At 45.9% G+C, this 24,036-nt stretch overlaps 1 protein-coding gene across 6 annotated transcripts in view; it reads left to right on the top strand.

Moving 5' to 3' along the window:
* The window catches only part of KEL (Kell metallo-endopeptidase (Kell blood group)), a 28,661-nt gene extending 5,121 nt beyond the window's left edge, over positions 1 to 23,540 (top strand). For 4 of the 6 annotated variants that reach the window (XM_077921113.1, XM_028712848.2, XM_077921111.1 and 1 more), the window contains exons 5-19: positions 1,007 to 1,131; positions 1,992 to 2,138; positions 2,930 to 2,995; positions 5,482 to 5,670; positions 8,113 to 8,258; positions 9,388 to 9,517; positions 10,248 to 10,358; positions 12,527 to 12,625; positions 14,138 to 14,215; positions 15,725 to 15,828; positions 17,089 to 17,199; positions 17,519 to 17,586; positions 19,115 to 19,281; positions 20,971 to 21,063; positions 22,127 to 23,540. In XM_077921113.1, the coding sequence (XP_077777239.1) occupies positions 1,007 to 1,131; positions 1,992 to 2,138; positions 2,930 to 2,995; positions 5,482 to 5,670; positions 8,113 to 8,258; positions 9,388 to 9,517; positions 10,248 to 10,358; positions 12,527 to 12,625; positions 14,138 to 14,215; positions 15,725 to 15,828; positions 17,089 to 17,199; positions 17,519 to 17,586; positions 19,115 to 19,281; positions 20,971 to 21,063; positions 22,127 to 22,303 (1,811 nt within the window). In that variant the 3' untranslated portion in view covers positions 22,304 to 23,540. The remainder of the gene's footprint in view (positions 1 to 1,006; positions 1,132 to 1,991; positions 2,139 to 2,929; positions 2,996 to 5,481; positions 5,671 to 8,112; positions 8,259 to 9,387; positions 9,518 to 10,247; positions 10,359 to 12,526; positions 12,626 to 14,137; positions 14,216 to 15,724; positions 15,829 to 17,088; positions 17,200 to 17,518; positions 17,587 to 19,114; positions 19,282 to 20,970; positions 21,064 to 22,126) is intronic. The other 2 variants (XM_077921114.1, XM_077921115.1) reach the window with 2 other exon arrangements.
* Positions 23,541 to 24,036: the final 496 nt, after the last annotated feature.

Genomic DNA, 24,036 nt, shown 5'->3' with positions numbered 1-24,036 from the left:
AATAGGGACCGCTTACCAGCGGGAAGGTAAACGGCGTTCTGTGTGCTGCGCTGGCTTGCCAGATGCAGCTTGTCACGCTGGCCACGTGACCCGGAAGTGGCTGTGGACAGCGCTGGCTCCCGGCCTATAGAGTGAGATGAGCGCACAACCCTAGAGTCTGGCAAGACTGGCCCGTACGGGCAGGGGTACCTTTACCTTTACCTTTAATTAGTTCTACGCTACATTTGAAATTCAGCCCCATCATTACCACCCACTGCATTCTGGTCCTCGTTGCCCTTTTAGCACTGTCAGGTCACAAAACTACAGGGACAGTAGAAGCCACAACTGGCAAAATTGCCCATCAGGGTCTAGACTTCAGAACTAGCAATGACAAATCCACTTACCTTCATACTACCTTCTTGCCAGTGTAGTATGCAGCCCATCTTGGCTATGTATACTATATAAAGGTAAAGGGACCCCTGACCATTAGGTCCAGTCGTGACCGACTGTGGGGTTGCGGCGCTCATCTCGCTTTACTGGCCAAGGGAGTACAGCTTCCGGGTCATGTGGCCAGCATGACTAAGCTGCTTCTGGCGAACCAGAGTAGCGTACGGAAACGCCATTTACCTTCCCGCTGGAGCGGTACCTATTTATCTACTTGCACTTTGACGTGCTTCCGAACTGCTAGGTTGGCAGGAGCAGGGACCGAGCAACGGGAGCTCACCCCGTCACGGGGATTCAAACCGCCAACCTTCTGATTGGCAAGTCCTAGGCTCTGTGGTTTAACCCAAAGCGCCACCTGGGTCCTTCCTATGTATACTATATAGACAGAAGCGAAAGAGAGACTGGCCAAGAAGCAGGGCGACTAAGAGCGGCATTGGTTCTGCCTCTTGATCAGACTGCCAGCATTGCTGTTTCACTGTGCATTTTATCTTCTGCCATCTCCAGGTTAATTTGCTCTGCCCGATGCAGGCAGCTTGTTAACTTCCAACCGTTTTTTGTATGTTACCTGCCTTCTCTTCCTCAGAAGAGCCACACCTGGGGTTTAACAGCTCAGCAAAGGAGAAAGCCGTACAGTTTTACACCTCTTGCATGAATACAGAACAGATTGAAGCTCGAGGTGCTCAGCCTTTGGAGGAGCTCATAGATAAGGTGATGACTGCACACAGATGTGCACATATACCCCTGCACTTGCACAGATATGTCCTTGAATATATCTAGGCCCATCCTCTTCCTACCAGCAGTAGAATAAAACAACAAGTAAGCTGGAAAAGCTCAACTCATAAACAACCTGCATCTCACGTCACTAATGAGCTGGGGATTGTTTGGTAGGTTGTATCAATACAGTGGTACCTCAGGTTATGAACATAATTCATTCCGGGGGTCCGTTCTTAACCCGAAACTGTTCTTAACCTGAGGCATGCTTTCGCTAATGGGGCCTCCTGCTGCCGCCACGCTGCTGGCTCACGATTTCCGTTCTCATCTTGGTGCAAAGTTCTCAACCCGAGGTACTACTTCCAGGTTAGCAAAGTTTGTAACCTGAAGTGTTTGTAACCCGAAGTGTTTGTAACCCGAGGTACCACTGTATTCGTTTTTGGCATGTATCCATAAAACACCAGCATTCCTTACAATGTGCCCTATCCTATCTTTCTGTCCTTATTTCCTGTTATATCTCAAGTTGAGGCTAATACACCTTTTGGCTTTTGCTCTCATTTGTCCTTGTTACCTTCATCTCTTCCCCTCCTTCAGCGCCTCCCACTACCGAAATTTAGATTGCAAGACCTTTGGGAAAAGATTTCTCAAGTTTGGGTTTTTGCTAATCTGCAAAGTGCCATGCACATTGATGGTGCTATACTGTAGTAATCACAAATCTTACTCTCTTTTTCTGTAACTGATAAAGTGATCATAATGTTCACACCAGTCAAACATTGATTCCTCACCCATCACTCAGGTGGAATTTATTTGAAATTTTGAAAAACAAAACCCAACTCTCTCATTTTGTCTTTGCTCAGATTGGTGGCTGGAATATCACAGGAACCTGGAAGGAGACGGATTTTAACCAGACTCTTCAGATCCTCATGGGAAAATACAATACGTTCCCTTTCTTCAAAGCCTATGTGGGACCCAATGCCTCTGATCCAAGCACCAATATTATCCAGGTAGGGAACACCAGGAGGCAAAAGTTAGTTGTCAGAGCTGGATCATGAGAAATGCAGTCATACAGGGGAGCATTTTAAGAAAGTCTGCTGCCTGAAATCCTGCAGAGATGCTGCCAGTCAGTGCATGCTGTGGGTGGGCAGAGTTCTGGATCTGTTTTGTGTTTTAGAGAATCCACAAATCTACCAAACTGAGCCAAGTGCAAAAGACACAGAGCCAGAATTAAAGAACAAGGCACCACTGACTGGTCATATTCAGAGTCTAGCTCTTTGTTTTTAGTACCCAAGTTGAACTGAGCCCACAAGCCTTTCACCCAACACTCTACTCCTGGTTAGCTGCCTTCATTTCAGCAGCCTTGTTTAGCCTTTAAACAACTGCGAATCAGAAACCAATGAGCAGGTCCAGAGCTGTCTACCTTTCTGGGCTGTCCAATACACAGCCAAGCATACGGAACGCTGAGAAAGTACAAGTTGTGGTACAATTTGGACTTGAGTTGATAAGGGAGCACTGGGGCAGATCCCACTGTATAGGTGTGTGCAATGTGCATACATATCAAATGGCCACCTGTGCAAATGCAATTAAAAACAGCATGCACTGACATGGTAGGCATTTGCTACGGGCCCTGCTGTTTCCATTCAAGGGATTTCCATAGAGTTCAATATTCACTGTATTCCCCTCCCCTTATGAATTGCAACTTTGGCATCATTAAACCCCCACAATCTTCTGGCTATTGGTTTCTTTTGTTATCCCACCTATAACTCATATTTAGTCCGTCTGTGTCTTCCTATCTCAGATTGACCATCCAGAGTTTGAGCTGCCTCCAGAAACACAGTTCAAGAAAAAAGGGACTTATTCCCAGGTAAAAAGTCCTACATGACAGTTGGTTCACTGGTGGAGTATTTGCACAGCCAGCCTGCCTTGGTGTTGTATAAGAAACCATTGTTTGGAAAGTTATGGAACTGCTGAGAATTGAGGAAGTGTATTTGCATGAGCAGAGGGACGCGGGTGGCGCTGTGGGTTAAAGCCTCAGCGCCTAGGACTTGCCGATCGAAAGGTCGGCGGTTCGAATCCCCGCAGCGGGGTGCGCTCCCGTCGTTCGGTCCCAGCGCCTGCCAACCTAGCAGTTCAAAAGCACGCCCGGGTGCAAGTAGATAAATAGGGACCGCTTACCAGCGGGAAGGTAAACGGCGTTTCCGTGTGCTGCGCTGGCTCGCCAGATGCAGCTTGTCACACTGGCCACGTGACCCGGAAGTGTCTTCGGACAGCGCTGGCCCCCGGCCTCTTAGGTGAGATGGGCGCACAACCCCAGAGTCTGTCAAGACTGGCCCGTACGGGCAGGGGTACCTTTACCTTTACCTTTATTTGCATGAGCAATTATATCCTGTGGGCATGGACGTAGCTAGGATTTTTTTTGGGGGGACAGGCCTTTTGTTATGGGGGGCAGAACCTCAGGAGGAGCGCCTCCACCCCCATCGTTCAGCCCGGACACCGAGGTCCAGCTCTGAGGGCCTTCTGGCGGTTCCCTTACTGTGAGAAGCGAGGTTACAGGGAACCAGGCACAGGGCCTTCTTGGTAGTGGCGCCCTCCCTGTGGAACGCCCTCCCATCAGATGTCAAGGAAATAATGAACACAAAACTTCTAGAAGACATCTGAAGGCAGCCCTGTTTAGGGAAGTTTTTAATGTTTGATGTTTTGTCATGTTCTTAATATTTTGTTGGGAGCCACCCAATATTATTATTATTATTGATTTAGGGGGCAGCTGCCCCTCCCTGCCCCCCTTGGCTACCCCCATGCCTGTGTGCCAGGGCTGATAGTCTGGAGATAAATAGAAATTCAAAAAGCAGCACATATGGGGAAATCAGGCCAGAGTCAGTTTGGCCTTTACAGGGCCAAATAGAACTGGATTGGCTGGGGGTGTCGCCTGATCCTGGTGGACCTTGTATCTTCAGTGCCATCTTCTGGCCATCAGCTGTGGCAGTGCTTGAAGAGCAGGAGGTGGCAGGCTACCTGCTCGTCATTTAACAGGTTGACCTTGTGGCACAGAAGATAAGATGCTGGGGTCCCACTGCCAGGAACTTGGTTTCAGACTCCAGGCGACATATGCTATATTATTATCTATTTATTTTTACCCTGACAGGACTCGAGGCAATTTACAGGTATAAACAAGATAGAAAAATCCATCGTTAAAACGCAATTAAACACTGACAGAATTAAAACTATATACATATATAAAATCTGTTTAAAACATACCAATAATGGCAATTAAAAACAGCACAGCACTCACCCTGGAATTAAATGCAGCCAATTCTCAAAAGTCTGGTGGAACAAGGAAGTCTCTTCACCTGTCTAGCTTCTCTAGGGAGGGAGTTCCAAACTCTGGGAGCAGCTGTGTTCAATCTCTTGTGACCCCCCCCCCCCCAAGCATGTCTGGGAGGGTTGCGGGTCCAAGAGAGGAGCCTCCCCTGAAGATCTCAAAACCTGGGTAGCTGTGTATGCAGGAAAACGGTCTTTCAGATAGTTTGGGCCTAAGCTGTGTAGGACTTTATAGGTCACAACCTTCCCTTTGAATTGCGCCCGGAAACAGACGGGTAGCCAGTGAAGCTGTTCTCACAAGGGGGTCGTATGCTCCCTATAACCAGCCCTGGCCAACTATCCGACTGCAGCTCTTTGCACCGGTTGAAGTTTCCGAGCACTTTTCAAGGGCAGCTCCACATAGAGCGCATTACAGTAACCCAAACAAGGTGTAACTAAAAGGCATGTGTCACCTTCCAATGTCTGCATTGATTCAAATAATCTTGGCCAGAGAAACCTACATTATATTTAAGAGTGCTTAATCTTAAGTATAAGGGCTGCGGGTGGCGCTGTGGGTTAAACCACAGAGCCTAGGACTTGCCGATCAGAAGGTCAGCGGTTCGAATCCCTGCGACGTGGTGAGCTCCCGTTGCTCAGTCCCAGCTCCTGCCAACCTAGCAGTTCGAAAGCACGTCAGAGTGCAAGTAGATAAATAGGTACCGCTCCTGCGGGAAGGTAAACGGCGTTTCCGTGCTCTGCTCTGGTTCTCCAGAAGCGGCTTAGTCATGCTGGCCACATGACCCGGAAGCTGTCTGTGGACAAACGTTGGCTCCCTCGGCCTATAGAGCGAGATGAGCGCTACAACCCCAGAGTCGGTCACGACTGGACCTAATCTTAAGTATGGGTTGAGTTCAAGGATAGTGAATAGTAAAGGTGGATAGTAAAGGGGCCTAGGGAGGGGTAGGAGCTATCTGAAGAGTTTTATACTTTGGTCTCGTGGATCAAATGCCTGAGAGATGGAGATTCTGTTTGACAGCAAGGTTTCGTTTACAGGTTCTGCGTTTGTACTTCCAGTACCTCACAAAGCTAGGACACCTGATGGGAGGGTGTACAGACGTTACCACCACTTACATCGCCTTGGCATTCTCCTTTATCTCCAACCTCCAGAAGGCAGTTACGCCCTTGAAGATGCGAAAGGAAAAACGGATGCTATTTTACTCCACTACCATCAAGGAGCTGCAGGTATATATACATCCTGCAGCCATACATGGCGCTGTGGTCTAAACCACCGAGCCTCTTGGGCTTACCGATCAGAAGGTTGGCGGTTCGAATCCCCGAGACGGGGTGAGCTCCTGTTGCTCTGTCCCAGCTCCTGCCAACCTAGCAGTTTGAAAGCACGCCAGTGCATGTAGACAAATAGGTACCACTGCATCGGGAAGGTAAACAGCATTTCCGTGCACTCTGGTTTCCGTCACGGTGTCCCGTTGTGCCAGAAGTGGTTTAGTCATGCTGGCCACATAACCCAGAAAGCTGTCTGTGGACAAACGCTGGCTCCCTTGGCCTGAAAGCGAGATGAGCACCGCACCCCATAGCCTCCTTTGACTGGACTTAACCGTCCTTTATCTTTTACCTTTTAGTGGAGAATAACAAATATGTCAGGTGGTATTCACCTAACAAGTCCCATCAACAGATACTGTACCCTGCACAAGAATGTCTGGTTGCACAATGCGACTTTCTCTTCATGTATCCCAGTGCCCCCCAAACTGGTTTGCTGTGTGTGTGTCCGGAGAACTCCAGAACAGTACGTGGGGAGAGAGGGCATCATTTAATCTGGCAAGCTGAATTTCTGGTGCTGATGGCACATTCAGCACATTGTGTTGTTGACTCCCTCCCATCCAGTTCATCATGGAGATCTGATGAAGGCTGCCCTTACAGGACATACTGGTCTTTCCCCCCCTGAAATGGTTCCATTTTTTGTTGTTCATGAGTAAACTATATTATAATGCACTAGGAGGTTTTTGAAATGTCTGACAGTGATCACTTGAGTCTTCTTTATATCATAGAGAGGCAGGCTAAGTAGAAGGGTGTCTGGTTGCCATGGAAGGACAAAGAGAAGAAGCATGGGTCTGGGAAAAGGAGGAGTCAGAGGTAGCTTTCATTCGAAAAACTGGAGTTAAGAGGCATACAGTCAGTGGAGGAGTACTATTGCCTTCATGCCTCGCTTGTGGGATTCCCAGAGGCATCTAGCTGGCCACTTCTAGATTACAGTGGTACCTTGGGTTACAGACACTTCAGGTTACAGACTCCGCTAACCCAGAAATAGTACCTCGGGTTAAGAACTTTGCTTCTGGATGAGAAGCGGCAGCAGCAGGAGGCGGCAGCAGCAGTGGGAGGCCCCATTAGCTAAAGTGGTGCTTCAGATTAAGAACAGTTTCAGGTTAAGAACAGACCTCCGGAACGAATTAAGTACGTAACCAGAAGTACCACTGTAGAAGGATCTTTGGTCTGCTCCAGCAAGTTTCTTTTGGTTTTGCACTCATTATACAGTAAGCCTGTGGCTTACGTGCATTTAACTTGTGCGCATTCAGCTTTATGCATATAGCATAATAATAATAATAATAATAATAATAATAATAATAATAATAATAATAATAAATAATAATGAATGGGGGTGGGAAGTGGGCAGGGTTTTGGTGGAAAAATGACGTTGGCAATCCTGCCTGCCATTGAACCCAGTGAGTTTTGACTATATGCGATTTTGGCTTTAGGCACATTCCTTGGAGGCTAGCCCTTGCATAAGTTATAGACCTACAGCATCTTACTGATATACCGTATTTTTCGCTCTATAGGACGCACCCGACCATAGGATGCACCTTGTTTTAGAGGGGGAGAACAAGAAAAAAAAAATCTCCCCCTCTCTGCTCAGCGCCCCTTCAGCGAAGCGGCAGCAGAAACGGGGCCCTTTCCATTTCTCCTCCCGCTTGGCTGAAGGGGCGCTGCGCAGCTCTCCCTCTCTGCTGAAGCCGGGAGAGTCTTGCTCTCCCGGCTTCAGCAAAAGGAACCCGAAGCCTTCGGAGCGCAGCGTGAGTTCCCGCTGTGCTCCAAAGTCTCCAGGCTTCAGCGAAAGCAACGCGTAGCCTCTGGAGCGCAGAGGGAGCGCTCCCTCTGCGCTTCGGAGGCTCCACGTTGCTATCGCTGAAGCCAAGGAGCCTGCATTCGCTCCATAGGACGCACACACATTTCCCCTTAATTTTTGGAGGGGGAAAAGTGTGTCCTATAGATCGAAAAATATGGTACTTCCCAATAAGATTTTCATGTTCTAGTTGCAAGGGTTGGGTGGGTGCTTTCTATTTTATGGGCTTCATCCAACTAAATTCTACTTACAGTAGAGTAGACCCATTAATGGGCCTGAATTCGTCATGTCCATGCACTTCATGGGTCTCCTCTGAGTAGATTTCCGTTTACCTCTCCCATTTGCCCCTACATGGAAGTATGCACTATTGAACTTTCACATGAACACGGGCATAGGATCTGATTGCCCATTCCAGTGCATGGCATGTTCTTCATTCATCCATCCACAGTGTGAGCCTTTCACTTCAAAAACCATTACTAAGCAATGCTTACTGGGCATTTTGTAATTCTTTCCCCATGTAAACTCATTTAATTCTGTTTGAAACTTTTAAGGAAAAGGCTCCTGCCATTGATTGGCTGTTGTGCCTCCAGGCTGCTTTCTACCCGGTGCAGCTGAACATGTCTCAACCAGTTGCTGTGCATGACATGGAATACTTGAAAGGGATGTCGCAACTAATTGGAGAATGGCGGCACAAAAGGTGAGGAGTTGGTGTGTGGTACTACACAGTGGTGTGCAGTGATTTTTTTTGGTTAGGGAAAAGTTAGGGCCAGAAGTACTACTGGACAACTTAAAACCCATTCTCTTAGGGTTCTGTAAACCTCATACCCAATTCTATTTTTGGGGGGAAAAGAGGTGCTGGAGCTCACCACGAACTTCTCCCTTGTTGCGTGGCGAGTTCCCGCCCCCCACCAGGATAAATAAAGACACGAGACACCATAGTTTAAGGTTAAATGGACGAATTAGGCCACAACTTTATTGAATTCAGGAATGAGAGGCATTGGCTTAGGCATTGGTCCTAACGACTATCCGGCTCCAGCCCACTTGCTGGAGACACGGGGAAGGGTTAACACTATATCGGGGGAGTCTCCTGCCGAGGCACGTCGACTAGGAGCTCCCCCAGGTCACCACTCGGGGGCGTGCCTTTGGCCCACACCTCCATAGGCTTCGGACAGGGCCACGCCCCCCGGAGTCCTTTAACGGACCACCCTTCGCTCACTGGCGTTCCTCCCCCCCCACATCCTCTTAACCCCTTCTTACCAATGCCTACCGCCAATGCCGAGGAGTTGTGACGAGTTGCTACGAGGTAGGCGAAAAACCAAATGGCTGTAAATTGCCAATTGGGAAAAATTCCTACCATGCCCCATGCGGCGACAGACCGAAGTCCATAGCAAAGTCAAAGACCTACCTAAAGCCTACCTAAAGGGAGGGAGGGTGGGAAAACGTGGGGGCTAGCCAGCAAAAAGAGGGCGAGCCCCCTCTGCGCCGGCCCTAAATAGGGCAGGCCACGCCCCCCCAGTCAGCCGATTGGCTGGCTGGGGGGGGGCAGACACGGCCGGGATTCCCCTGCTCTCGCGGGGGCTGAAACCAGCCCCCGCTCACGTGGGGGGTGGGCGTGAAGCCCGCAACCCCACCTCCTGGGCAGGCCGGAAGTGGCTTTCTCTTAGAATGGCAATGGCGCCCACCTGAGAGGTGCTGGAGCTGAGCTCCGGTGAGCTCTGGCTGAAAAATGCTCCGCTCATACCTGTGCCTTCTTATTCTTGCACATTTGAAATGCACCTGTGATGAAGTGAACCGCACACGTTCTATTTTATTTTAATTTTTTGCAGGGATGTACTACAGATCTACATGATACTCTATCTGGTTAGGAATCTGTCCCCAGCTCTGGACAGACAATTCGAGGAAGCTCATCAGGAACTGACAGACAAGTTGAATAGTAGGGCAACAAACTCAGAAACGGTGAGCTTAGTTCCCTTATCTCCCACATTTTAACAGTGAGATGGAAGTTCCGCTTAGAAACTTCCACTTGGGCATTAGGGGGCATTGGCGCTCAAGGAAGGGATGAAAGGCTTAGCCACACTTCCTGTTGTCCCACTGCTTTCCCCCAGGGAAAACTGCTCTTTAGTGCTCAGTTGGAGCAAACAGCAATTTCGGTTTTCCCAGATAGATGTTTGCTCCAGTTAGCACTAAGGAGCAGGTTTTTGCTCAGAAAGGGGCAGGGCAAGGGGAAAACTGCTTGGACCCATGTCTTAAAAGTGTGCGTCAAGCAGAAAACCACCTGGACCCATGCTTTCCAGGGACGACAAAAGCGGATGTGTGGAGAAGCCCCAAATGCAGAACTTTTCAAGGAACCGAGGATCATGGGTTGAATGGGGCCACAGAAGTGTGTGTGTGTGTGTGTGTGTGCATACATACAAGGGGGGAGGGGGCATTTTTGATTCAGCATTTGCTCTCGTTTTCCCAAGCTAGATATTTTAATGTCAGCATTGTAGGGGCGTGGACAGCTGCAGCAGACTCTTGGGTAGCTCTTATTCATCTTTGGACTTATTCAGGAGAGCTTCCCAGTGAATTGTGCCATGTGTCATCTTTCTTTCTTTCTTTCTTTCTTTCTTTCTTTCTTTCTTTCTTTCTTTCTTTCTTTCTTTCTATCTTTTTTTCTTTCTTTCTTTCTTTCTTTCTTTCATTTTAGGTAAGAGCTGAGCGTTGGAGAAAATGCCTACATGAGACCAGCATGTTCTTTGGCCCTATACTTGGGAAGATGGTTGTGCAGGAGATTTTCCCCCAGAAGGCCAAGGATCTCGTAGGTATTCAACAATGCCAGACATGCCTTTCCTTTATCCTGCTGCCCTTCTCGCCTAATATCCCACCTAAGTGCAATGGCTTCTCTTGACTCTTGACTGATCTGGGGGGGGGGGCACATTCTGGCAGGGGGAATACCGCTGGAGAGTAAGGAATTCACATCCACTACCCAGTAGTGATGTATGAAAGTAAAAGCTGGACCATAAAGAAGGCTGATCGCCGAATAATTGATGCTTTTGAATTATGGTGCTGGAGGAGACTCTTGAGAGTCCCATGGACTGCAAGAAGATCAAACCTATCCATTCTTAAGGAAATCAGCCCTGAGTGCTCACTGGAAGGACAGATCCTGAAGCTGAGACTCTAATACTTTGGCCACCTCATGAGAAGAGAAAACTCCCTGGAAAAGACCCTGATGTTGGGAAAGATGGAGGGCACAAGGAGAAGGGGACGACAGAGGACGAGATGGTTGGATGGTGTTCTCAAAGCTACCAGCATGAGTTTGACCAAACTGCGGGAGGCAGTGGAAGACAGGAGTGCTTGGGGTGCTCCATGGGGTCACAAAGAGTTGGACACGACTAAACAACAACAACAACTCTATGCCAACCATGGCTTAGGGTCACCTTGATTACTCTGCTCCCAAGCATCTACATCTCCCAGTCTTGTTTTTACAGCATTTCCTTCTCCTTTCCCCTCTGCTTCATATCTATTCTTTATTTCTAGCTGAGCTTCTACAATCTCTCCATCTCCTGGTTGTTTCACCTAGGCTTTGAAGACCTGCCTGATTTTCTCTGCCCACTCACAAATCCCTCCATGCATCTCTTATTGCTTGTTCTGGTGGTTCCTGTATAACTGATGCAGGAAATCTATGTCTAGATAAAATATCTGTTCACAGCAACGTTATCCTGATGTGAGCCAGCTGTGCTACCTTTATGAGGACAAAGGGAAGTGCACAGTGGGTTCTGCCATTGTTGGTGGCTCTGGAAGGTTTTAACATTGGATGGTAGGCCAGGCCATGTGGGCTGATATAGTACGGTATGATGTTGAATGATATTGAATTGATGAGGCAGGTTAACGAGCTCAGTAAAACAGGGTTCATTCCCCTACAGCAGTAGATAGGTTCTATGCTTATGAGAACGTTTTATTCTTTTGCTAGTTATGCTGTTTCAAATGTTCCTTTTATGTTTGACTTCACTCAGTAATACTTTCTTTTGAAAGGTTTAAGATAATTTTTTTGTTAACTTTGCTCTGCTACATGTGCATTCTACAACTGACCTCCTCTGTCGTGGTTTTTAACAAATGTTTAGGATATTTTAGTTTCCTGTTAATTATGTTTGAATGGATGTTAATTGTCTTTAAATGTATATTTTATATTTGACTTCAGTAATGCTTTGTTCTGGATTGTTTTATTTTGATGTTTTAATGTAGGTTGTAGACTGCTTTGAGATTGCCCCCCCCCCCCCAAATATAAAGCAGCATAGAAATTAAATGAATAATAATAATGTCAGTGACACAGCATTTCTATGGCAATGACTTTGGCTGAACCATAGTTTAGGGTTATGTGCAATGGGGAGCCTCAGAATTATGGCTTCCCATTTCCTCTTCCTGTCCAGCATCAAGCTTTTGCTTCCATTTTGACTAACCACCATTTTCTGTTATGTATGAACCCTGAACCGATGTTAATGTTAACTATGGCTTAGGGAAACAAGACAGGATCAGAAATGTTTGGCGCTAGTCAACTTAGTTTTACTTAGAGTAGACCTATTGGAATTAAGAGCCCTAAGTTAGTCATGTTCATTTATTTCCCTGGGTCTGCTCTGAATAAAAGTTAATTGAATATGATTTAAAGTTAGCTCCCCCCTCCCGAAGATTAACCACAATTTGTCCAGGTCTGTAAATCATTATAATTATAATTATAATATTTTTATTATTTATACCCCGCCCATTTGGCTGGGTTTCCCCATCCACTCTGGGCAGCTTACAGAATATATAAAACAAATAGCAGTTACATGAAAACTGAAGCAAAATCTTCCAGTCCTTTCTTCGCAGCTGCATGGGAGGCTTGTGAACCTGATATTTGTTCATGTAACACTAAACTATGGTGTAGCATTATGTCTAAATGCAACTGATGTGTTTCCTTAATCGTGCGGTTTCCGTACTTTCTCTGGCCAGGCTGAGCAGATGTTCTCCGAGATCCGAGATGCCATCCACAGCCATCTGGATCAAGTGGAGTGGATGGGAAGTCAGGCCCGCCAAGAGGCCAAAGAGAAAGTATGTATGTGTTCCTGGATGGCTATCAGGACTAAGGTGTGGGTATGTGGCTTCATGAGAATCCAAATCTGGAGAACAACCGTGTTCTCCAGCTCAAAGTCCTTGAGATCAGTGGTTGGGCCACAGATGGATCCATGAATGTAGCAGGCAGAAGGGTTAATTTACTGACAAGTCAAGAGCTGACCAGGCTCCTAGTATTTATACTAGTCCTCACTAGATGTCTACTAGTCACAGGGACTGATATTACACACTTCCTTTTCTTCAGTATCTGAGCTTGAAGCTACATAGCCCTAGATTGCTCACCAGCCTAAGTCCCAGCAACGGACTCTTAAGGTCTTTGGTTCAAGCCCCACAGTCCTTGACAGAGGTCTGCGTACCTCTGAGCTTGCATTATCCACCTCAGTGAAGGGATATGGGAGGTGTATTCTGGAGCAGGCCTTGAGTAATAGTTACATATATAAATCTCAGGAGGAAGAATTTGTTTACAGTGGTGCCTCGCAAGACGAAATTAATCCGTTCCGCGAGTCTCTTCGTCTTGCGGTTTTTTCGTCTTGCGAAGCACGGCTATTAGCGGCTTAGCGGCTTTAAGAAAAAGGAAACAAACTCGCAAGAACTCGCAAGATGTTTCATCTTGCGAAGCAAGCCCATAGGGAAATTCGTCTTGCGGAACGACTCAAAAAACGGAAAACCCTTTTGTCTAGCGAGTTTTTCGTCTTGCGGGGCATTCGTCTTCCGGGGCACCACTGTACATTCCACATTCATTGTCAGGGACTGGACTGAAGAGGAGGAGGAATGTTGGAGATCTCCCTCCCCTTCTCTTGTAGCTTCCAGAGAAGGGGAAAGCAGTATCAAATTACAGTAGGGCTCTGAGCAAGATCACATCTCAGACACAAGGGAACAGCAGAGTTATGAGGTGTTAGGAGAAGGGGAAGGCAGAGCAGCCAGCTGACACGTCACTGGAAAGCATAACTGACGCCCCCTTCTCCCAGAACACAGCATTCGTTAAGAGTGCAGAACGCGGCATTTGTTAATTGGGAATGACTGGATTTCTTTGTCTCCCACCGTGATGACTGAATAAACTCATTAGTGTTAAGTTGTGGGTGAACATATCAGACGACACAGCGATTCTTCAAACAGCTCTTGTTTATTCATAGGCCAGAACAGAACTGAACTGAAGGGTTCAGCCAGCCTGCTTATATAGAGCTCCACTAGAACGCAACAGTAACCATTTTCTGTAACTATCCAATCACTGAACGTCACTTTCAATCCCTTATTTGCATATGTGGACCTGAGTGAAAACTATCTACAGTATCCCCCTGCTGGCCCAGGGTGAGAACTTCAGCACATAACAATTAGGAAGGACTATCTTTGTTTCCTCCCTGCTTCTTGCTTCCACTGGGGGAGGGAGAGAATTCCCCAAGCCTGACATTCATGTATATAATTTAAAAGGTGCCACTGGATGTTCAAAGCAAAACAACATCAGTCCTCTTGATAATTTTCTTGTATTTTTAGATTTATAGCCTCCAGGTGGAGATTGGCTACCCAGAGAGCATCCTCCAAACAGATGAAGTTGACAATGAGTATCAAGAGGTGAGTGGATCAAACATTGCTTGCAGTTCCATGGTATTGCCTCCTGAAAGATGGTTCCCGTGGTACAGGAAGGTTTCAGTTTCACTGCCCTGGAACTCTGTTTCATGCTTCTCCAGTGACATTTGAATCCAGCCTGTGGCTACTATCTCATTGGCTCCTCCCCAAGAGAGATGAGTTTGACATTTTCCTCAAATACTCCTCAACCATTTTTTACGGCGTCTGCCGTACCTTCCCACCCACATATACACAGTAGGATGCTAGGTCTGGGGCACTGGGAGGGGGGTGCAAAATGGTGGCCAGACTGCCAACACAATTAGGGGGAAAGAAAGAAGCCATGTTGCTGCTGCTGCTGCTAATGGCGAGAGATCCTCTAGTTAAAGTTTCAAATCATCCAGCGCAAGAAAAACAGGGAGTAGGCATATTTTGTTCACGTGTGGCTGGATACTCCAGGAATTTACAGTGGATTTTTGGAAACTTCAACTAGAGCATGTTTTTTGCTTAGATCTTAACAGTCTGGTGATTTGGAGGATTTTCTCGCAGTATTTGCTTGAATCAGACGAACATGAAACCATATTCAGACAAGCCTGCCTGATAGACTGCGTACTCAGGTTCCACAGTGGAGCAGCTAATCTGCTTATTAATATTTGCCTTGTGAGTGAAACATGTTTGTCAGTTTACAAAGCAATCCAAACTTGCAGTTTGCTGTGCAGGGTGGGAGTTGAACAAGGCAGTGGTGTGTGTGTGTGTGTGTGTGTGTGTGTGTACTACCATGGAACACCTGACTGTGCCCATCTAAACTACAGTGGTATCTCAGGTTAAGTACTTAATTCGTTCCGGAGGTCCGTTCTTAACCTGAAACTGTTCTTAACCTGAAGCACCACTTTAGCTAATGGGGCCTTCCGCTGCGCCACCGGAGCACGATTTCTGTTCTTATCCTGAAGCAAAGTTCTTAACCTGAAGCACTATTTCTGGGTTAGCGGAGTCTGTAACCTGAAGCGTATGTAACCCGAGGTACCACTGTATTTGATTGAAGCTACTGCAGGTGATATTCCCACTAGCATATACTCTGAAAATGGAGTGTTGAGGGGGGTGGGCTAGTCAAGGATCTGCTGAATCCAAAGTCAGCCCAGCTGCCCGCAAGTTGTGGAAATGGGCCCAATCCAAGACTCTTCATTGCACCAGCCTGCAGCAAGAGCTGCAAACCAGAGTTTTCATCCACTATGTAAGCTCCCACCAGGGGTTTGGGATTGTGCCCTCGGGGTGCTATTAATCCACATCAGGTTGTTTTGTCCTTCTTCCACCTGACTTTCAGTCACTATTATATTTTATTATTGCGTTCCATAGTTTTATATTTTGCCGTATTTTAAAATGACTCATCTACAATATATTCAATAAACTTTTAGTGCGTTTTTAATGCACCTGACTTTTACATTTTGTCTGTATATTAAGAGTGCCAATAAATTTTGTTCCGTCTCCCCTTCTAATCCTATTGCTTGATTTTTCTTTCAGCTGGAGATTTATGAAGACCACTTCTTCCATAATGTAGTTGCCTGCCTGAAGTCTCTGAGGAAGAGATTCTCCCTGAGACTCATCAATCCCCATCTACAGGATAAGTATGTTCTCCTTGTACGATGAAGGAGAGATTATGTGAATGCAAGGCAGACAGTGATACATAACAAGGAGAAGTGACTTTGCTCCATTCAGTCCCTTCACTGTTTTGTGGATTCACTCCCATTCTATGTGTCTTGTTTTAATATAGAGAGTTTCAAAAATTAATCCCAGGACTGGCACATCACAATTTGCTAGAGCATTAATTATGCATCTTTGCACTAATCCACTAGCACATATATGTGGTAGCATCAAGATCTTCTTTACACTGTAATCGAAGCAATGTACATGTGTGGTAGCCGGCAAAATCATAGTTCATGCTCTGTGGTCTGAAGAAAGTCCAGCAGATTGCTAACTCAGTAGTGCAAGATCAAATAATTTGGAACTTCCAAAAGCAGCGAAGTCGTTCAGATAGGGCTCGTTTTAGAAACATCCCTGAATCAGATATACTTAATGACTTAACACTTGGTGGCAGGAAGGGGAAGATGAGAGAGGACTTCAATGAAAAATTGTCGCATATGAGATAATTTCCAGTGATATGAAAGCTCCCATGATAGCTCATTCACAATTGCAACTCATCCCTTGGTGTTTCGGCTATAATGTAATGAGTGCATCTCTTTTTGAACCAGTACAGTGGTACCTCGGGATGTGAACAGGATCTGTTCTAGAGCCCCGTTCGCATCCTGAACGCAACGTAAGACGCAACGGCGCATCTGTGTGTGCACGGATCGCGTTTTGCCGCTTCCGCGCATGTGCGTGACATCATTTTGAGTGTCTGCGCATGCGCGAGCGGCAAAGCCAGGAAGTAATGCGCTCCGTTACTTCCGGGTTGCCGCGGAGCGCAACTCGAACGTGCTCAACCCAAAGCACATTCAACCCGAGGTATGACTGTACTACAGTATTACAGTGGTACCTCGGGTTAAGTACTTAATTCGTTCCGGAGGTCCGTTCTTAAACTGGAACTGTTCTTAACCTGAAGTACCACTTTAGCTAATGGGGCCTCCTGCTGCTGCCGTGCTGCTGGAGCACGATTTCTGTTCCTATCCTGAAGCAAAGTTCTTAACCTGAAGCACTATTTCTGGGTTAGCGGAGTCTGTAACCTGAAGCGTATGTAACCTGAAGCGTATGTAACCCGAGGTACCACTGTACTACAAAGGTGAGGCCCGTTGAGTAGATCAGGAGGAACGAGATATGGAATAAAAATCACAGCCCAAGTCATTCCTTCCTTCACCATCTTTCTTTTTTTTATATATATTCTATTCCAGTTGGGAAGTTCCCCCATGGTCTGTTCATTCATACTATTCACTGAGGCGACACGCTGTCGTTTTCCCTGCTGGAATGTTCCGCAACCCTTTCTTCCATACCGAATTTCCCAGGTAAGGACTAAGTGGCGCAGAACTGCTCGCAGAACTGCTGCCCTTCCATTGCACCATGCTGCACATAGCAGTAAGAAAACCCCCAAAAACCTGCCAAAGCAGTTTGATCAGAAAGTCTAGTGAGACAGAAATGTGGGCACAAATAATGATGGCTCTCCCATGCTTATCTTCAACAATCTGACAAAAACCTGTAACCTTACTTAGAATATGGAGTCCACGGGGAGGGAAACAAAGCCTGCAGCCCTTTGCTTATGTTTTGCAGGCTATAGATTACAAGCCATGGAGGTTTCGCTAAGCCCTTGTCTTATGTGTTTTTCAGCGCTGTGAACTTTGGAGCCATGGGGTTTTTCATGGCGCATGAACTGCTGCACTCCTTCTACGATTATGGTATGTAGTGGGAGGCATTGTAGATAATCTGCTGCACCTTCCGTTATTTGAACTTGTGGGGTCTTACTTTCCTAAGTGCCAGAACAACTCATTATTGCCCAGCTGTTCTGTGTGCTGAAACCCAAGGCACCAATTTCTCAACTGCAAAGTCGCTTTGGAAGGAGGCAATTTTCATTGGAGAAGTAACAGGCAGGAGGGAAGTGCTTAACCCTTCACCCAGCAATGCACCCTCAGGTTTTGTTTGCCCCTTCCGTCCGCCCACAGCCTCCTTTGCTTCAGCCATGTTTATTCCTTCACCAATGTGGAAGCCTAGCAGTGGGGGAAGTGGCTAGGAGAGGGAAGGGGAGAAAGCAGCTTTCTCCTGGCCATCGCACGTTGCCCCTTCCCAGTGCTGCTTTGCAAAGGAGAAGCAGTAGCCAAGGCTTAAGTACATCGGGTAGCTAGCCAGTGAGCAATGCTTAACCAAAAGTGTAAAATGCAAACTGAAGTTAAGACAGAATTTAAATCTACTGAAAATCCCAGCAAGTTCTGTATTGACTCCTTTGCCTCCCTTTTAGTTGAAACCCCTCCTCAATAACAACAACAACAATAATAATAATACTAATATTTATTATTTATTATTTATATCCCGCCTATCTGGCTGGGCTTCCCCAGCCACTCTGGGCTGCTTCCAACAAAATATTAAAATACAGTAATGCATCAAACATTAAAAGGCTAAATAAGGCTGCCTTCAGATATCTTCTAAAAGTCTGGTAGTTGTTGCTCTCTTTGACATCTGGTGGGAGGGCGTTCCACAGGGCGGGCGCCACTACCGAGAAGGCCCTCTGCCTGGTTCCCTGTAACTTGGCTTCTTGCAGTGAGGGAACCTCCAGAAGGCCCTCGGCGCTGGACCTCAGTGTCCGGGTAGAAGCAATCCAGCTCATGTCCAAACTCTTAACCCATCCTAAGGCACATTTAAAGCTGCCCTGTTTTTGATGATGTCATAATAACTGAGCTCTGAATGGTAAATAGTTTGTGTAGACTCTATATTTGTATAGGCCCAAGGACAAACGAAGTCCGGCCTTGACTTGTTTGTAACCACATAGATGATACAGTCCCCCCCTCCTTTTTAGGGACTGTAGAGTACAGAGCTTACACATGTGGGCCTTACTTTACCAACATTCACTATGAAAAAAATCACTTAATCCAAACATGAGCAGTTAGTACCCAAAGTACACACTCCACATTCAGATAACCAAGCAGGGAGCATTTTTTCCTTGTTTGCCTTTCGCTGGTTGACTGAGGAACAGAGGGAGGGGGAGCAATCAAACAAATCAAAGAGCATTTTTTCTGGGCTTTGCTGGTTTATTTTGGCTTCTGGAGGGCAAAATTCCATGGACAGGTACGCATTAATAATTCCCCCATAGGAATTAATGGAAATCACGGACTCATTATCTGAACTCTAGCCTAGTGAACGATTCCCAGGGAACGCATTGCTGGTGATCACCACTTGGGACTTAACCATCCTGGATTTCCTTTCGGTTCACAGTGTTACCCGAGAACTGTCTTGCCTGTGATATGAAAACACTGGCACAACGTATAGACTGTCTTGTGAAACAGTACGAGAGCTACTCCTTGAAGGGCCACAGCATCAATGGCTCTTTCACCCTCCTGGAGAATGCAGCTGATACTGGGGGACTTGCCATGGCTTACCAGGTACCAAAATCTCATAATCATCAGAGCTTGCAGGTACTCCTCAGTCCTCACTTGCAGCCACCATGCTGTTTTGTCTCTCCACCATCCTTGTTGCCACTGTCTCTTAGGTGGTCTTCTTCACATCACCCCACTATGGTCCGCCTCGTTTCTTCTTTTATATCTTCTTGCTAAATCCATTTGAACTTACCTTTCTTAATTGTTTACCCCACAGTGAGTAGGTATTTGTGTCCCCATGCTTTCATCTTTCATGGATCATAATTTATCATCTTAAGCGTGTTAGTGCCTGCTCTCAATGATGTTGTCCATTAGCATTGCTGCTAGATGTTCCACATTCAGCTTAAGAAAAACTGGGTGTGGGAGATTTTCATGCGGAGACACAATTCCACCCAAGTACACGTGTTCAGTGCTTTGGGTACAATGCTCTCTTGGAGTAAAAACTCCATGTAAAATACCAACTTCTTTGTAATTTTGAATATGGTCATTTTTAGTCTTTGTTTTTAGATCTTTTTCTGTTCTGTGGTGTAAATTGCCTTAAGGCTGTGTGGTCTAAGGCAGTACATTGCCTGTCTTGAGAGACAATGGAGTATGCCTCCAGGGGTGAAGTCAAACTACTGCCTGTACAGTCATACCTCATGTTACATTTTTTTCAGGTTGCGTCCCACGGTTACCTGGAAGTACTGGAAAGGGTTACTTCTGGGTTTCACCGCTCGCGCATGTGTAGAAGTGCTAAATCGTGCTTTGCGCATGCGCACAAGCACCAAATCGTGCCTGCACCTGCGCAGAAACGGCGCTTCAGGTTGCAGGCTTTTCATGTTGCGAACGGGCCTCTGGAACAGATCCTGTTCGCAACCAGAGGTACCACTGTACAGTGGTACCTCGGGTTAAGTACTTAATTCGTTCCGGAAGTCTGTTCTTAACCTGAAACTGTTCTTAATCTGAAGCACCACTTTAGCTAATGGGGCCTCCTGCTGCCGCCGCGCTGCCGGAGCACGATTTCTGTTCTCATCCTGAAGCAAAGTTCTTAACCTGAAGCACTATTTCTGTGTCAGTGGAGTCTGTAACCTGAAGTGTATGTAACCTGAAGCGTATGTAACCTGAGGTACCACTGTACATACATGCAATACATACAGTAATGATGATGATGATACAAAACGAAGATTGATTACACTGGGCAAGCTTATATGCAGATGTAATCAACAGAGCCGTGCAAAAGGGATGGAGCAGAGGAGAAATGGAGAATAAACCTGTAAGACTTAGCAAACAGAGGGCTATTTCTCACTCTCTCGCTTGGGGAATGAGAGGTCATAACAAGGGGCTCTGCAGTGATGCTGGGACCTCAGATCTTCCATTTCCCACTGGGCGTCTTCCAGCCAGACCAGGGAAGAGCAGAGTGCAACTCAGAAGATCCGGTGCCTTTCTTTTTATGGCAGGTGTTCCCTCCACAAAAGTTCCTCCTGCTGCAACAGGTAGGGGAGGAAGACAACCAGAAGGATCGAGGAAAGAAGAGGCAGGAGCAAAACTCTGCAGAGTTTCTTAGTGCATTTCTCAGTAACCACTGAAGTTCCCTGGGTGTCCCAGTGCAAAGGAGGTTTCCCATTCAGAGGATGCTGTTGGAAAGTCATGCTTGAAATAGGGAAATGTATTTCGAGATTTGTAATTGAGATTTCTTTTCTCTCTTCTTGCCCACAGGCATATAAGAATTGGTTGGAAAAACACAGAGAAGTGAAGTTACCTTGGCCTGAGGTCTCACACCACCAGCTCTTCTTCACCAGCTTTGCCCATGTAATGTACCCTTTGCTACCTTTTCTTCTTTCCTCTGTTTTTTGCTCTGGCTGGCTTTTAGCTACATCAGTCCCATCTCAGCTCTCACATCCTTACACACTGCCTCCATTCTTTTTGGAAGCGAGTACAAAACTTTTTTTTTGTAGGGCAACAGCAGTTGCTCTTCATTTCTCCTGGGCTTTTAAAACTGTTTTTGCTTGTAGTTTGAGAACAATTAGAAGAGGCAGTATATCATATGATAAAAATATTTTTTTAAAAATAGTACAGCACACTAAAGTCAGAAAGGAATCAATTTCACTTGCTTTTCATCTCTTTACTTATTTGAGAGTCACTGCATCAAATGTAGTGGGGTTTACTTCTGAGTAGATCTGCATGGGATTGGGAATTCTAATCTGAGGTAGTCATTGTGAAAACTGAAGCAGGGTAATCTTTATTCCAGATTAGTTAATGTAATACAGAAAACCTTTTGTCTGCCCATTGTCAACTCTCACTGTTTCCACCACTTGCATGAAGCTCCCCACAGATTACCCTTGAAAAAAATATGGTCCTCGACAGAAAAAAGTTTGTCTACTTTGGACCCATACAAGCCACTGGACCTAACAACATTTATACATGGGTGTTTTCCACCAGTGTAGGTTTTGCTGCTCAGAGCTGGCTTAACATCTTTTTGAGTAATGTTTGAAGCCTGATGAAAACCTCCAAGACTTGTTTCTTTGACAGGAGACCATGGTGGAGCAGATAACTAAAAAGAACATGGACAATTGCCCCTGTATAATACCACCCCAAAGAGTTGACAATTATTTGGGTGCTTCTCTCAAGGCTAGACTTTCCATGTAATGTAAAAGAAGATCTTCATTCATGCAGCTATCAGGACCTAAAGGTCCTACTTTACATTACATGGAAATTCCACAAGCCAATTTGTTCTAGAATATGTGTGGTTCCGCTGCCCCCAAACTTTCTATCCCACAACGAAAGCTGAGCGGAAACGTGACATAAACATGGAGGAGGAATGACTCTCTTGTTAACCACAGGTCAATTATTCACACCCCTGTCTTCTCTGCAGGCAATGTGTGGGCACCAGAGCCCTGAAGGACTGCAAAGCTTCTTGCACAGAGATCCACACAGCCCCCCGCCACTCCGTGTCCTTGGGTCCCTAAGCAACAGCGAAGATTTCTCCAGGCACTTCCACTGTCTGAGTAAATCACCAGTGAATCCAGCTGTGAAGTGCCACATCTGGTAAAAAAAGATGCTGAAGAGCATGTGTACTGTTGGTGCAAAAAGATGGAGAGACACTGAGGGCTCATGTGGATTCAGTGGTGTCAGCGATGTGCACAGCAGCCACTTACCCCATTCCTTCCATGTGCAATGCCCCTTCTTCCTCCACTACGTCCATCCAAGGGCTCAAGGTGGAAGAAGATTCCATCCTTCCATCAAGAAGGAAGGGAATACAGAGAAGATACTGTGTTGCAGAAATTTGCTACTTCTTTAAAAAATAATAATACCCTAAACGCCTTAGGGATGATTTGGAACTGAGGAACTGAAGATCAGTTGACAAGTCTCTGGTGACTGTGTTTAGTGGCTCTTTTCTAATCAAAGATGAAAATAACAGTGAGAGACTTTCTGAATAGTATAACTCGTGCTATTTTTCTAGAAAGAGAAGTGTCGGAACCGTGAACGCCTCCTTTGTTCTCTTATAATGGCTATGGCGCCCACCTGAGAGGTTCTGGAACTGAGTTCTGCCAAGTTCTGGCTTAAAAAAAAGTCCTGACTATAACCACTTGGAACAATGAGACACTAAGATTCACTTCATGTCAAACATAGGATGTGCTAACTGTAGTTTAGACACAAACCATGACCTAGTTCTTGGTGCCACAGGACTTGTTGTTTTTGCTGTGATAGACTGTCTATCCCTTTCATTAAGGTGGTAAATCTGTGTCTGTACTACTTCAGAATGCAAGCAAGGGTTCATGTGACTGCTTATTCTCCATACAAAAAATTATTTCCATATAGAAAACCAGAACAGAGTTCCATCTTGCCTTCTCCTTTACATGCTAGTTTCATAAATTCCGGGATTATTCTATATTAAAGAGTATTCCATCATCGAAGCCTGAAGTTGTACACTCAACACACAAGTTGACCACTTCATTGAGAACTAGGCCTGCCATGGTTTGATCTTCTAAATCCCCAAAGGCAAGGCATAGATTAAAGTTGCTTATTTGCTTTTGTCCCCTCAGCTTCATATGTCTTCCTCCACCTCCATGGTGTAGTGACCAAAAAATGGTGCTAGTTTTGTGAATTTAGACTGTGCTGAACTATAGTTAGGGAACACCATGGTTTCCAAACCCACTTCAAACCATGGTTTCTAACTCTGGTTTGCTGACTGTTAATAAATTATGGTCTGTCAATTTAGACATCGCACCAAAACCATGAAAAGTTAAGGTTTGGTGTGATGTTTGACTTGAACCTAGATGAATGTACATTGTTTCCTAAATGTGTTTTTATTTTACACTATATATATATATATATATGAGATACAGCCTTGAGATTTTGTATGTGTCAAAGGGAGTGAAATTGTGTTGTCTTTATTCCATCATCTGGAGGCCTAATCAACAGGTTGTCACCTGGCCTGTGGTCCATTAAAGATCTAGCAAATTTTAATCAAGGTGTAGTTCAAACAAACAAAAGGCTCACAGTTTCACTTAAAGGGAAAAATAGTCTTCATGTGTATTTCATATGGATGCTATTGCATTGCCAACTCATGTTCATTCTGAGAAAAGGGGTGAAATTGTTGCTAATTTGCCTCTCAAGGCATTCTTTTAGGGAGCAAATTATTTATTCAGCGCCACAGCCAAAGAACATCTGCCCTCCAAACACCTGTGTTCAATACTGCTAGATGGCTGCAACTGTATTGTGGAACTTGCTGGGCATGGAGCATGAAACTCACGGGATGCAATCACAATAATGTCTGGTGAC

This window comes from Podarcis muralis, chromosome 17, assembly GCF_964188315.1.
Source record: "Podarcis muralis chromosome 17, rPodMur119.hap1.1, whole genome shotgun sequence".
Lineage (NCBI taxonomy): Eukaryota > Metazoa > Chordata > Lepidosauria > Squamata > Lacertidae > Podarcis > Podarcis muralis.
This window is presented reverse-complemented; position numbering and strand designations above follow the sequence as displayed.